The following is a 15,521-nucleotide window of genomic DNA, read 5'->3' on the forward strand; positions in this document are numbered from 1 at the left end:
GGAAACGTCTCACCTGTTGACTATCACATCCCTTTTACTAATTTTATCAAAATAAAGGAGACTGTTCTGAAGGGAAATTGCTGTTACTAGTATTTAAAGTAACACATGGGGGAGAAGTTATCTACCAGATTACAGAGCTACCATGTCTTTTCATCATCAAAGTAATATCACTAAAAGTTTTCATTATTAATTTTTATATTCCTCCCTGCTCTCCTCCTCTCTATGTAATTTTAGGGACGCAATATCCACAAGGAGGAGGGGAAATAACTATGGTGTAAACAAATGTAGTTTCCACTTAGGATAATGAGGAAATTAGTACATTAAATTGTAGATTGCTATCTGTGTCCTGTTAAAGATTCAACTCAAAGATGTGTTTCCTCAGGATAGATTTTGAAATGCCCTAGCATTATCCTGAAAAATAATAGATATTCTCTCCAAATTCACACATAATTCAGCTGAAGATAGACTTATAGCTGCACCAGTTTCCCAAAAGGAAGATCATAAATTCATGAAAGACTTCCATCTGCCTTGTGTCACTTGCAAGAAGTCTGGGAAAATAAGAAATCTGGAATGGCCATAATTCACATTTCTCTTTTCCCCTCCCTTTTGCCAAGATAACCTGGTTATCTAGAGGGGGAGGGGGAGAAAACCCCTAAAATATAATGAATGTGACTCAGTAGATACCATTAATCTCATAGTTAATCTTAGATGATGTAATCATTTCCTCTAATGTTTACCACTTTGGATCAGATGAGAATGGAGAAACCCATTACATTCAGGAATGAAGGGGAAGAGACTGTCTTAACCTCACGGAGAACTTTTATTTTATTTAACAAATAGCAATATTTTGTTAGCCCTTTGCACATATAAGACCATCATAGGGATGATATACTTTCTGGCAATACAGACAATAACACTATTATATTGTATATTATTTTTCCATTTTTAAAATTATTCATATAATTTACAATTGTTGAAATTTTTAGGTCTGGTCTAAAATATGTTAAGCTTGAAATTTCATGCTGGTTTGAATAAATGTTTAAAAATGTGGCAGAGAGACAAATTTCTAAATTCTCTTTTTTGTCTAAAGTAAGAGCATAACAGCGGACATAATGATTTTTTTTCCTTTTTAAGGTAAAAATAACCCTGGCACATATTAAGGGATTTTTGAAAAAAACCTTGTTTTAAAAATGAAAATGTAGGGACTTCCCTGGTGGCTCAGTGGTTAAGAATCCACCTGCCAATGCAGGGAACATGGGTTCGATCCCTGGTCCAGGAAGATGCCACATGCCACGGAGCAACTAAGCCTGTGCACCACAACTACTGAGCCTGCACTCTAGAGTCCGTGAGCCACAACTACTGAGCCCGTGTGCCACAACTACTGAGCCCGTGTGCCACAACTACTGAAGCCCGCGTGCCTAGAGCCTGTGCTCTGCAACAAGAGAAGCCATTGCAATGAGAAGCCTGCGCACCACAACGAACAGTAGCCCCTGCTCGCTGCAACTAGAGAAAGCCCACGAACAGCAAACGAAGACCCAACATGCCAAAAAATTTTTTTTTAAAATCATTAAAAAAATGAAAATCTACACTATAATTAGCTGAAACCTCAACGAGGGAACTCTCTGCTGCAGGTTACAAACCTAAAAAATACACAGTCAAGGTGATAACAGCTCTAAATGAACAATCGGAAGTTAGGATAAAATGAGTATTTATGACTAAATAGCCCTAGATTCAGTAATTAGGTAGTTGAAGCAAAACTTTGTTCCTCAAATGCTTCCTAATGTATGAACAAATCACAACAGTTATAACCTTTCGGAGGGGGGAAGGAGCTTGGAGTGGCGGGAATAATAATCCAATTCCTTTCTGTTGAGTATGTTCCTTGATAGCAATGTAAAAAGTTAGCCCAATAAATAAAAATTTGTACTGTACTAAAATAAGGTCAAAATTTGACTAAAGGTAATTTTTTAATGTTTTTAACAGTCATGCTTTTCTTTGATAAGATGCTTATTTTCAAGAAGTCTTTCCATAGTTATTGGACTAGCGTTTGGACTGGCAGCTGTTGAGGTATAGTATTATCTTGCATTATTAATTCTTTGTTTATTCCCTTGTTTGCTCATTAATTTTTCTAACAAATATTTATGAAGAGCCAAATAAAAACCAGGTGATTCAGAAAAGCACTGGGTACCAAGTGCCCAAGGCCCAGCATCTGCCTCTACTGGCCTTGGGTCTGGGGAGGGGATTATAGTCTTAGGAAATTGGCAGGGCAGAAGCTATTATTTCTGAATGATCTCTCTCCTGGGGGAAGAAGTTGAATTAATTTCCACGTGGTTCTTAGTCCCAGATATCCTTTTCCCATTGAAAACTAGCACAAGGGTTAATGTTTCCTGAAGTTAGAAGAAGCACCAAACAAAATAAAAACACAAGCTTTACAAGTTTTTATCCCTCTTTCTGATTTTGAAATAGAAAATAAAAACTGAGCTCAAGAGTGTGGAGAACTGTTTTCCTGCTATTCTAGTCTAGAGAAATCTAACAGGTTCTAAAAACTAGACAGTTGACTTTGATTTTCTCACTGTAAGGACTATGGACTCACTTGGAGAACTGTTTAAGGACGCTCTGCTTGAGGTTTCTGCATTTACTCTCATCAATTTGATTATTGACTTTGAAAAAAAATGCTGTATAGGATTTTTATCTTGCTAGACTCTTCTGGTATGGTGTTTTCGGAACCTGAAGGATTTTTTTTTTTTTAACGTGGCCTGAAATTCTTTGCAAAAAGATGAAATAAAACTATTTCAGGGAAGTGTTTTTGTAATCATCCCAGATCTTGCTAATTTAGATATCAAGTGAGTCAAATTCACTCACCAGTCCACGTCAGGGCATTGGCAAGAATCCTAACGATGTGAGGTGTCTCCCTCGTTAACGCCTCTGCAGGCTGGTTTGCTCAGCTAAGTGAGTTTTACTTCACTCTCATGAAATATTGTACAACGTTCTCCTTGGGTTTTCTGGTAGCTTTTACCTCTTACTTGTGCCACATCACTGTCAGAGAGTAACTTTAGCTGAGATTGAAGCAATTTAGTGTCCTAAGTGGTCATTTAGGTTACCGGTGGAATTTCTCAGCCAACCATAAGAGAAAGGGCTGGAACTATGAGAAGCAAATTGGGCTATTAAGCATGACCTCCTTGTAGCCCAAACGAATAGGTCCAAATATGAAGCATTTTCTGTTGGTAGATGCAGCTGTCTTCCTTTATGTCCGATATATGACCAAAGTCAAATGGTGCTGTGCGTTAGGTCTGTTTCTCTCAATTCTACCCACTGTAAAATGTCCTTTGTTTCTCTGCTTTGTATTTTGGGTTAATGCTAATTTAGAAATATGAGTTAATGGCTGTGGATGTAAGTGAGCAGTCACACATATGTACTCACACATCCATAAACTAAAACACACACATGTGTTGGTAAAGTAGACTTTAAATGAGCCAGCTTTAAATGAGGTATTCAGGGCTTCCCTGGTGGCACAGTGTTTAAGAATTTGCCTGCCAATGCAGGGGACACGGCTTCGAGCCCTGGTCTGGGAAGATCCCACATGCCACGGAGCAACTAAACCTGTGTGCCACAACTACTGAGCCTGCGCTCTAGAGCCTGTGAGCCACAATTACTGAGCCCATGTGCCACAACTAATGAAACCCTTGCATCTAGAGTCCATGCTCCGCAACAAGAGAAGCCACTGCAATGAGAAGCCCGCGCACCACAACCAAGAATAGCCCCTGCTCACCGCAACTAGATAAAGCCCACACGCAGCAATGATGACCCCAACACAGCCAAAAATAAAATAAATTTATTTAAAAAAATAATTGAGGTATTCAATGTAAGTGTCAATATAAGTGTCACATTCCATCTTAGACTCAAATTCAGACAATTGACTTTGGCCACAACCCACAGATGCTTTTAAGAAGCTTCTCAAAAGCAAAGCCGGGGAAAAAAGGACATAATCAGCTGGGAAGATTGATGTCTCTCATATCATAGCCAAAGACATTGCCAAGAATCTAAAGACATCTGATGGAAAATAAGATTACAAGAGGAATAGCATTTCAGTATTTTATGAAATTGGTATACTCCATTTATATATTTGTTATATATTTAGATATTCTATTGGTTGTTCTAAAGATTATGTATATATATATATATATATATGAAAATACCTTACTGTAAACCTTTCATAGAGGAATTTTTAGGTATAGAATTTACATGGTAATACCACAAACTATAACCATTTCAAGTTATGCCAGTTAAGTGTGATTTGTAGACTTTATGTAGATACGATAGTTGGTTCAAAGAACTGTTTGAAATTTTTTTTTCATTCACTCTCTCAATAGAAAACCTGCCCTCCCTCTGGGATTTGAAGAGAAAGAAAAATCATTTTGTATTCCCTCTCATTTTTACTTTAAAAAATAGCTTTGAAAATAGTCTATAGCTAAGATAGCTATTCTATAAAAACGTATCCAAAAAATGTCCATCAGTCTGTCTTACAGTCTTAATACTAGTTGCCTAACACTTAGGCCTGCCTACATTCTCTTTTCCCCAACTTCAAATTCAAGAAAACATAAAGATATATAGACAGAAAAATACTTCTAATAAATATTTTTAAGAAGCAAACAAAGCAAATATCTCCCTGCAGAAAATACACTTAAAACTATCTCCATAGAAAAATATCACATGAAAAAACCCACCCTCTGACGTTTACATCATTGGCGTTAGTCTGTTTAGGCATAGGCTCTGATGGAATGGCCAATAGCTTTTGTCAAGGCTCTGTTAAGAACATATACCTGAGGGATTCTTCTCAGGTAGGATGCTAGAAATCTATGCAAAATGCTTTATTTTGTAAGAAAATGTTATCTGTAGACACTGGAATTCTCATTATTCTGCATTAACCAGACTATCATATCTCTCCTTATTTGACTACAGCAACTTACAAGCACAAAAAATGATCAGCACTTTCTCTCCTCACTTTAATTAAGGAAAAAAAAAAAAGCCATTGACACTGATAGTCACCACTTTGTAGGATAAAAGTTATCCTGACAGGAGGTCCCAGGAATGGACCCAGGAATGGTCCCAGGAATGGAGCAGTTAAAAGAGAGAAAAAATAATTTTACATTTTTTAGATGGCTTCAGAATATGAGGAGCACGTGTACATTACTTAGCAAGTTTATCCTGAGTCTTAGCATCCATTACTATAGGATGAATCTCTTTTAATTATTACCTATTTTTACGAACAATGATACATTTTCTTTTCAGAGGCAGTGAAATGCAAGAAAGTATGGTATTAACTGTCTAGTCTGCTGATGCAAGCTGGGCTTCTATTTCATGGATGTGACAGTAAAAGATGATAGCTGCCTTATCCCACTGTTTTGCCCATTTTCGTGATTCTTTCCTGATACTCATCTCCCAGACTTAAGGCTTGGGACCAAAGTAAAAGACTAAATTGTAACATTTTCTCCGGTCATTCAAAAAGAATGACTTTTAGAACATTCTGAATGAAAGTCATTATTTTTTTTTTTTTTTTTTTTTTTTTTTTTTTTTTATGCGTTACGCGGGCCTCTCACTGTTGTGGCCTCTCCCGTTGCGGAGGACAGGCTCCGGACGCGCAGGCTCAGCGGCCATGGCTCACGGGCCCAGCCGCTCCGCGGCATGTGGGATCCTCCCAGACCGGGGCACGAACCCGTGTCCCCTGCATCGGCAGGCGGACTCTCAACCACCGCGCCACCAGGGAAGCCCGAAAGTCATTATTTTTGCAAAGAATTGGTGTCAATATTTTTTTTAAGAGTTTTTGACTTGCACTATTTTTAAAGTCTTTATTGAATTTGTTACAATATTGCTTCTGTTTTCTTTTTGGTTTTTTGGCCACGAGGCATGTGGGATCTTAGCTCCCGACCAGGGATCGAGCCCGCATCCCCTGCATTGGAAGGCAAAGTCTTAACCACTGGATGGCCAAGGAAGTCCTTCAGTATTTTTTATTTTTTTGAAGGAAAAAATATTGGGCAGCAGTTCTCATTTGAAAGGCATTTCCGGGAAAGAATTAGTAAGCAGGACATCTCCGTACAGTAGGAGCGCTGGAGATGACTCAGCATAAATGGCATGTCATCCTCTCCCTGACTCCCCTCAGAGGAGGCTGGTGGAGAGGAAACTTTCTATCTGCAATACACACAGGTTCTGTCATTTCTACATCAAAGCCACAGCATGCCACTCACCAACTTTAGAGCCAATTAGGGCAAGTGCTGGGGTCCCTCATTCTTGGGAGAGCCACTTAATGAGATGGAAATTATGCCCCAGATTTTCAGCTGTACATTTTCACTTCAAAGGAAATTCCTGAATGATGCCATTCCCCTTCAATTTAGAAGCTTTTTAAGAAAAGGGTTACTTTTTCTTTCATTCCTCTTGGCGATGCCTAAAATATGGCAAGAGAAATTCTAGACTCCTTGATTTTTATGTGGATGATCTAAACCAGATGATTATAAGCTTTTCATAGAAGCAGTAGGCATCTTTAGACCCAGAGGCCTGAGTTCCCCAGAGTTCCATGGCCATGCCCTACAGAGGGTGTGTGTATTCCAAAAGGGTGGGTTGCTTCAGTGACAGCTGCTACTGCACAAATAGGGCCAGTTAGAGGCAGACTGCTAGCTGAAAACCCTGATTGAAACACAAAAATACTGGGCGTTTTCTCAATGTTAGAGTCTCTAATTTCCCAGGAAGAGAGATGGCTTAGATAAATAACATTCGAATTGTCAGTAGCCAGAATCTTTTCATATACAATGTTCTTTTTATTTATAATATCTCTAGTGTTTTACTTTAAATTCCATGTTAATCCTCTTATTTTCTAGGTACTTGGTCTGATATTTTCTATTGTCCTGTACTGCCAGATCAGGAAGAAGTAAGTCTGTAGATGTGTCAAGTCATCATCGGTCAAACCCCTTTAAAATTTTGTTTTGGATTTGTAACTTTAAATATATGAGTGCTGTGTTAAGAGCAGCTGTCCTATTAAAATGTGTCATTTAGCTAGATCACAGAGATCTTCCAGTCATATTGAACATATTTAAGATTTCAGGGACACAAGGAAATTAGATGAATGTGCATTTTTCCTCAAAATAAAAGTAACATTGTTTACATTGATGCTCTTTCCTGTCTGATCATTGTGTTCAGGTGGTACTGTGCTTAAAGCATTCATCTGGAGCCACCCAGTGGAATACTAATCTCTAAGCAACAGGACCATAGTTAGTTAAGGCAGGGCGTCTAGGCTCTTCAGAAGCAACACTCTGTCTTGCGTGATGTATCAACCATTGGTGGTAAGATCAAATTAAGCCTCATGTTGGAAGGTTGAGAGTGGCCCAGCTGAAAGAGTCACCGTCTCTTGTCTGTTTATGCCAGTGTCTACTAATAGTGTTTCTTTTTCTCTCTGTTGTGAGGACAAGAAGATCTGAATGCTGCCTTTCCAGCCATTGAATCTCTGGTACATCTCTGAATCTTCCTCTGGGAAATAGTTATAAGTGCTTTTCCCTTTGTAGCTCTCACAGGCATTTTTACATTTTACTTTATATCAAGGTATAGTATACACACAATAAAGTGAACAAATCTTAAGTATTCACTACGTGGATAGCAAGCACTGTCCAGATCAAGATATGGAGCATTTCCAGCACACCAGAACACCCCTTCATGTTACCCCCCGGGGCGGCTGGAGTTGGAGCTCACCGACTTGCCAGAGCAGACTATATACATATCCATCTCTTCCCAACTTCGTGCTCAGTGACATCAAGTTGGTAACTTGAAATCCACCACACTGGGGGTATTTAAGTATTTACATCATAGAAATAGGCAAATTCTATAAAATCAGGGCTTTTTTTGGAGTGCTGGTTGTGAAACATTTACCAGTACACCACTGCCCTTCTCAGCAAATACCTCCCCAAAGGTAACCATTCTTCTGATTTCTATGACCATAGATTTATTTTACTCCTTCTTGAACTTTCTTTAAATAGAAAGTAAAGTCTGAACTCCAGCTTCTTTTGCTCATCATGTTGTCTGTGAGATTCATCTGTATTGTTTTGTGTCACTTTAGTTTATTCTCATTGCTAAGTAGTATCCCATGCTATATGAATATATCACAGTGTATTTATCCATCCTCTTGTTGATGGGCATTGGGTTTGCTTCCAATTTGGTGCTATTGTGAGCAAAGCTGCTATAAACATTCTTTTACATCTTTTGGTACACATATGTACTCATTTCTAGGTAGACATGCAGGAGTGGAACTGCTTTGTATACATATACTGTAATTAGATTTCATAGAGTCTGTAGAGAAATTTTATAAGTGGCTATATTAATCTATACTCATAGTAGAAAAGTATGATAGACTCAACCACCTCTTCTGAGGAGGAAGAGGAAGTAGATGAAATAGATCAGAGGAACCAGTGGGGAGCAAGAACTTGGGGGAGCCCTGGGCTAGGTTAGGCAACCCAATTCTCTGCTCCCTATTCATGACAAATATAACTATCCTTTTCTGAGCATGCCATCTTCCAGGAACTATACCAGAAACTACTTGTATTATCTGTTTCTTCTCACCACATCCATATGCCGTAGATACTACTACTAGCCTCATTTTGTAGGTGAGAAAATAGAGGCTTAGAGGAGTTAGGTAATTTGCCCAGAGCCAAACCATAAGTAATTGGCAGAACTGGGATTCAGATATTGACAGTTGCCTCTCAAACCCTGTCTGTGGATCGTGCTCTATTTGGCTTTCCCAGAATATGTCTGTTAATAAAGGTGCCATATTTTATTATGATTACCTGTTTATGTGTTTGCCTCTGTGATTATATGCAACTCCTTGAAGACATCGATTGTTTCTTATTTGTCTTTATGTCCCTAGTACCTGTCCCAGGGCTTGGCACATAATAGGCACTCAATAAATTGTAGCTAAAAATAATATTTAGATTTATTGAGAGCTTACTATATGCCTAAAAATATTGTAAGTACATTGCATAGGGTAACTCATTTAATCCAGAACAACCCTCTTAGGTTAGTACTATTATTAGACCCATTTAATAGAGGAGGCTACCAGGGTCTAATGAGATTAACTACATTTTTTTGGGTCATGCAGCTGGTAAGTAGAGGAGTTGTGACTGAGTCAAGTGACTCAAAACTTGTGCTCCTTATGTTGTATCATTTTGCCCTACCTTACAGAGTTTTTGGAAGAAATAGATTAGGAAATGAATATGAACATGCCTTTTGCATAGTCAGGCACATACTAAGATAGTTCGTGGTAAATATTTTATGGTATCAATGATGTAAAGAACTGTGTCAGTCAGGGTAGGCAGAGAAACAAAACCTCTCTAGCCATTACAAATAATGGAAATATAACACAGGGAACTGCTGTTTCAGTTAGCTCAGGCTGCTGTAACAAAATATGACAGACTGGTGGCTTAAACAACAGAAATGAATCTTCTCACAGTTCTGGAGGCTGGGAGTCCAAGATCAGGGTCCTGGCAGATTCAGTTCCTGGTGAGAGCTCTCTTCCTAGCTCGCAGACAGCCACCTGCTTGCTTCGTTCTCACATGACAGGGAGAGAGAGTGAGCTCTCTAGTGTCTCATCTTAAAAGTACAGCCATCCTGTCAGATCTGGGCTTCACCCTTTGACCTCATTTAACCATAATTACTTCCTTATTCCAAATACAGCCACACTGAGGGTTAGGGCCCAAACGTATGAATTTGGGGTGCAGGGGGGACACAGTTTAGTTTGTAGCAACTGCTTGCACAGGTAGGTGATGGAAGAAGTAAGAAGTCAAATGCGATGGCAAGGTAAACCAGAGATTAGCAACAGTAGGAAGTTGCTACCACTTGTAGGCCTGGAGGGACAGAGAAAATGTTACCAGATCCCAGGATCTAAGGCCACCTGGTGGAAGATGGAACCATGGCAGGGACACAGAAGAAGGACTGTCTAGCAGGAATAGAAGCCATGAAGGTGACTCAGTGGCTACTGTCAGAACAGAGAAAGGGAGACGTGCCGTGGTTTCTTCCTTCCTCTGCTCTCCAGTCTTCTGACAGTGCCTTCCGTTGGCTGACCTCACCTGGACACCAGAAAGCAAGGGAGCCTGGGAAAGGCAGTTTTCTGATGCAAAGCAAAGCTGAGATAGGCAAGGATTGGACTAAGCAGACCGGGAAGACTGCCATAGCAATTGGAGATTTAGAGAGCAAGCACACAGGTGTTGAACTTTTTGATTAAAGGGTATGAAAATTGTGGAAAGTATAACTTAAGATTTAAAATTTTCATGTGAAATTCTATGAAGTTTCCTGGATTCTTTCCGCTTTGATGAATATTCAAAGCAATTTAGAGATAGAGAGGACTTTAGAGCAGTTGTTCTTACCTGGGGCCATTTGCCCCTCAGGGGATATTTGACGATGTCTGAAGGGTGGTCACAGCTGGGGTAGAGGGGAAGTGGTACTGGTATCTAGTGGGCAGAAGCCAGGGATGCTGCTAAACATCCTACAGTACATCTCTTTATCTACCATGTCTAGTTTGTCACTCTGCCTTGTTGATACTTCTATTGTATCTTCTTTCTTCCTCTTCCCTTAGCCATGGCCCTGGTTCAGGTCATCATCACTTCTCTCTAAGATCATTGCAACAATCTCTTGATGAGTTTTTCTACTTTATACTGTCTTCAAATCCATTGCCCATTGTGCCAGAGGAGTGATATTTCTAAAATGCAGATGTTATCATGTTATATTACTCGCTCACAAGTTTGGAATTGACTACAAGGCTCTTAGTAAGAACTAATCCCCCTCTTCCCGGCTCATCTCCAGACACTGCTCCAGTAGCACCTCATGAGCCTTCAACTTTCTTTTCTTCTGTTATCTCTTCATATCTTTTCCATGCTGCTCCCTATGCCAGGAATGACCTTGGCAATCATTTAGTTGGATTCCTTCAAGGTCTGGCTCAAATGTCAGTGAAGCTTTTCTGGATCCATCAGGACTGAATTAATTTTTTCCATTCATCTGCATCTTCCCATAGCACTTTATATTTAAATATCACTTATTCTAATGTATTTTGCCTAGTTTTTTTGTTGCCTCCATTTTATTATAAGCTTCTGGAGTATTCCTGAGCCCCTAAATTGAATTTGTTCCCCACACCCTGGCAAGGTACCTAGAATATATTAGAGGCTCATTAATAATACCTGGTCCATTTGAAGAAAGTTATCCATTCTTAGTTTATAAAAATTTTTCATAGATTATCAATATTTTTATTTATAGTAAAAATATTTAATACATATAGTATTATATGTATTATATGTCAGGTAATGCTCTAAGGAATTCACATGTATTAACTTATTCAATTCTCACAACAATTCCATTATTAAAATTGTTATCCTCATTTTATAGATAAGGAAACTGAGCCACAGGGAGGTTTAGTAAGTTGCCCAAAGTTCATGGAGCCAGGATTCAAATTCAACTACCCTGACTCCACAGCTTACATTCTTAAAACACAACACTGTAGTATATCTCTTGGAAAAAAGCTGATTTGTTACAGAAACAGTTTTAGATTCTTTCTAGAGGAGCTAAATTGCTGAGGGTAATACCTGAACATCAGAGTATGTTGACATATTGCCATAAACCCAAATTGAGTGGTCTCCTTTCCTTTAGCCTTATGCTTTGTGCACACCCCCATCATAACATGTATCACTCTGTATTTCAAGCCTCTGTTTTCATGCCTGCTGCTTTAGTCTTTTGGGGAACAATTGAGGCAAGAAATGTGTCTTTTTTAACTTTATGTACTACCCACACATAGTATGGTACCTTCTGACAGATGCTTATCCAACCAATGTTTATTAAATGAAAGAATAAGAAATAGTGCTTGCGTTTTTAAAGACATTAAAATTGCCATATCCATAAATGAAAGTTGACAGGTCCTATGCCTTACAACCAATTAACTTGACTCCAAAAGATACCTGAAGATGAAAATATCCTGTCCTTTTTCCTGAGAAGAGTTTGTTTAGTACCACTTTGATCTCCTCTTTCTATTACACTAGGTGGTGGTTAAGAGCTATAGAATCTGGAATCAGATTTGTTCAAGTTCCAATCATGGCTTCACTGTCTAGTCATTGAGTGATCTTGGACATATTACTTACTTTCTCTGTACCTCATCTGAAAACCAAGGATGAAAAGAAACCTCTATAGGGCTGTTGTGAGATTAAATGAAGCAATCAATGCATGCAAAATATTTAGAACATATACTACAGTTAGTACATAATAAATGTTAGTAGCTGTAATATCACCATCATTATAAGAATAAGTAGACCTAGCATTAGCATTTCAATACTCACTTATCGAGTTTTGGTTTTGATTATGGAGCTTCTTTACACTTCAAAGAAAGTTTGGGGCCATCAAGGAATTCATCTTCAAAGATCTGGATTTTTGAAATGGATTTTGACACCAGCTCCTCCACAGAATGATAAATCTGCTCAGACTCTCTTTCCAAGACTGCTATCCAGCCATCATGTTAAGTTATGGAACAAAAAGACAGAGAAGGAATAATGAGCCAGGAAGTGAGCTGCATGGAATGACAGACAGTAAATGAAAAGGGATGTAATCCAGGAATCATCGTGATGTTAAACAGCACACATCAAGTGGAGAGAAAGCTCAGTCAGCTTTGCCGGTAAGGTGAGACCCGAATAAGTCATGTCTATTTAATACAATCTGAGCATCAGTTGCGGCAAGGCCAAGAGCAATAACTAAACGAGGCGAACATGACATTGCACCTGGCTCGCGATATCTCCAAGAGTAATTTGTGACATTATTTCAAGTGATTCCAACAAAACATGTTGTTCTCTGCAGAAATTGTGATTTTGGAAAACAGGTTAAGGGTCATGGCAAAATTTGAAATGGAAATGGTCAGGAATGTTATAAACATGCAAGAAATCGTTAATAAGTTCATAACTGGAAGCTGTCATAACTGGCAATCGGACCTCTTTTTTCTAATAACCAAAAAAAAAAAATCTTAACCTAGAGACAGTCAAGTCAAGAAAACTAAGCCCAATAAATACTCAGAAACAAAATGAATATCAAATGTGTATAATGAGCATTAGGATGCGGTGAATCCTTGTTGACCTGGGAAAAGCAAAGTCTCATGGGTCTGGCAGCTGGAGCTGTCAGGCTGTGGGCCTGGCTTTGTGCGATGCTGGCTAAACCCCCAATACCTTTTTTATCCTCATCAGTTATTCCTCAGTGGTTTAAAATTCTGGACTTTGGAAAGTACTTTCCAAAGATCTGAAAATCCTTAGATAGAAAGAGCAAATTTCTGATGGAAGAACCAACTTTCCTGGGAAGAATCCAGCCATAAAATGTCTAAAAATATCTTGGAAACAGCATATATTTGAAACATACAAAGCAGAAATTCTATTTCCCTACTGCTCAGATTACTCTTATATGTAATTATCCTATATCTTTATGGTTGGTAGTGATGTGTGTCCTGGTTAAAGAACTGAGAAACTTGTATTTTTTAGTTCAGGGAAGGGGAAAAAGAAGGAACAATGTTGGGATTATGAGACTACTAAATCTTCAAAGAAAAATAACTGTTCAAATAAGCTTTTCTGAGATGGCTGGATTTAAACTGCAGTGTTGGATTACCTGTTGTGAAAAAGTGTTGGTAAGACCATTTAAATTCTTTGTAATTTACCCAGTCATCCTAGGAAAAGGAAAGACCGCATTGTGTAGAGGAGGAAATTGGGACAGACACCAATATCTATCTAGAAGATGCCAGCTATTTGCCAGGTTGAAGGCTAGGCACTTTACATACTTTATTCCAAGTTGATATCTCAATACCAATGCCTGGCTCCTATCCCTAGAGATTTTGAATTAATTGATGATTATATATGCTGTGCAGTTGCGAACCATGTGCTTAGAGGAGTCCAGTGAGAACCAGTTTCTGCTCCACAGTACTTATTTTTGTTGTGTTGAACTTCATAAATTTTCTCAAACATGTTCCCTCAGAGCACCTGCATGCCACCTACAATAATGGGATCATCTTGAAACACACCCAATAATTCTTAAATATTTTCTATTCTTGAGCCTGTGGACAAACTTCATAAATTCAATATTAGGCCTTCCATAGATTCCATCTCATCCTTATTTCAGAGTGAATTTGGGGCAGCTGATCAAGTTCTGCCCTCATAAAGACTGGCTCTGATAATTCATAGCTACTATCTCCCCAGTGTTCTGGAGCATGGAAAGGACTCAAGAGTCTTGCATTGAATGCAGCAAACATTATTCTTCCTTCTACTGTCTAATGTGGAATGACTGTCTTTTAGACTTGAGTCTCTGCCTCAGGTGTGCCTGTGGAGTAAAATGCAACAGCCTGTGTTATAAAGCCTCCAGCATTTGGCTTAGGGTGGGCTAATGGCACACATTTTCCCTGAGATTAGAACTGCACCTCTTCAACCCACCCCAGGTCTCCCACCCCCATGCCTTTGCTGAGGCCTACATGGTCCAAAGACTTGCATGAATCCACCCATGGGCACAGTTCTGCCTGTATGAAACAGCCACTGGCCTGTGGACAAAATTGCCAAAAGTAGGAATCACCTGCCAAGGTCAAGTTGCAGCAGTTAAATTCCAATCACACCATGGTAAACCCCCTCCTGGCACAGTGTAAGTCAGGCTTTATGATCTTCCAAAGGGTCATTCCCTCCCCACACATTCAAGTCCATTGTCCATGAGTCCAAGCCCTGCAAGAATACTCTTAATGTGTTATTTGGGTCTATAAATTCTACTCTTAATTTTATTTCTGTGTCAAAGCACATACACCAAAAGTTGGGCTTGAGATAACACTTCACAAACTATAAAATTCGGCCATGAAGTGAGCTATCTGAGACACTTGCTGGCTTCCAAAGGGGAAAAGGAGGAATTAAGCCCAGTTTATTCACCTCCAATTTACCATCAGATGAATCCCTCTACCTCTCCTCGGGAGGGGAGGCCCCTAGGATAGTTTGGTGTTGAAGAGGGGCTGAGAAGGGCATGAAGAGAGCCTTCCAGAGTTAAACTAACAGAGCTCCCTGAATATGGAAGAAATATCAGATATGGGGAAGAATAGCTCCCTAACAATGCCCATTTGAAAGAATATTTTTAATTTTTATTAGGCTTAGATTCTTTATTTCCAGTTTTATTAAAGATATAATTGACACACAGCACTGTATAAGTTGAAAGAATATTTGTTTTAAAATTGCATTATTTGATAGGGGGACCTTCAAGATGGCGGAAGAGTAAGACGTGGAGATCACCTTCCTCGGCACAGATACATCAGAAATACATCTACACGTGGAACAACTCCTACAGAACACCTACTGAATGCTGGCAGAAGACCTCAGACTTCCCAAAAGGTAAGACACTCCCCACGTACCTGGCTAAGGCAAAAGAAAAAAGAAAAAACAGAGACAAAGAATAGGGATGGGACCCGCACCAGTGGGAGGGAGCTGTGAAGGAAGAAAGGTTTCCACCCACTAGAA

The 15,521-nt window shown here is 39.1% G+C and overlaps 1 protein-coding gene across 4 annotated transcripts in view; it reads left to right on the plus strand.

Annotated features, from left to right (window-relative positions):
* TSPAN8 (tetraspanin 8) overlaps positions 1-7,155 on the plus strand; it is a 73,436-nt gene extending 66,281 nt beyond the window's left edge. For 2 of the 4 annotated variants that reach the window (XM_032646007.1, XM_032646008.1), the window contains 2 exons: positions 1,981-2,064; positions 6,867-7,155. In XM_032646007.1, the coding sequence (XP_032501898.1) occupies positions 1,981-2,064; positions 6,867-6,920 (138 nt within the window). In that variant the 3' untranslated portion in view covers positions 6,921-7,155. Of the gene's footprint in view, positions 1-1,134; positions 1,200-1,980; positions 2,065-6,866 lie in introns of those variants that run through there. The other 2 variants (XM_032646009.1, XM_032646010.1) reach the window with 2 other exon arrangements.
* Positions 7,156-15,521: the final 8,366 nt, after the last annotated feature.

This window comes from Phocoena sinus, chromosome 10 (assembly GCF_008692025.1).
Source record: "Phocoena sinus isolate mPhoSin1 chromosome 10, mPhoSin1.pri, whole genome shotgun sequence".
Classification (NCBI taxonomy): Eukaryota; Metazoa; Chordata; class Mammalia; order Artiodactyla; family Phocoenidae; genus Phocoena; species Phocoena sinus.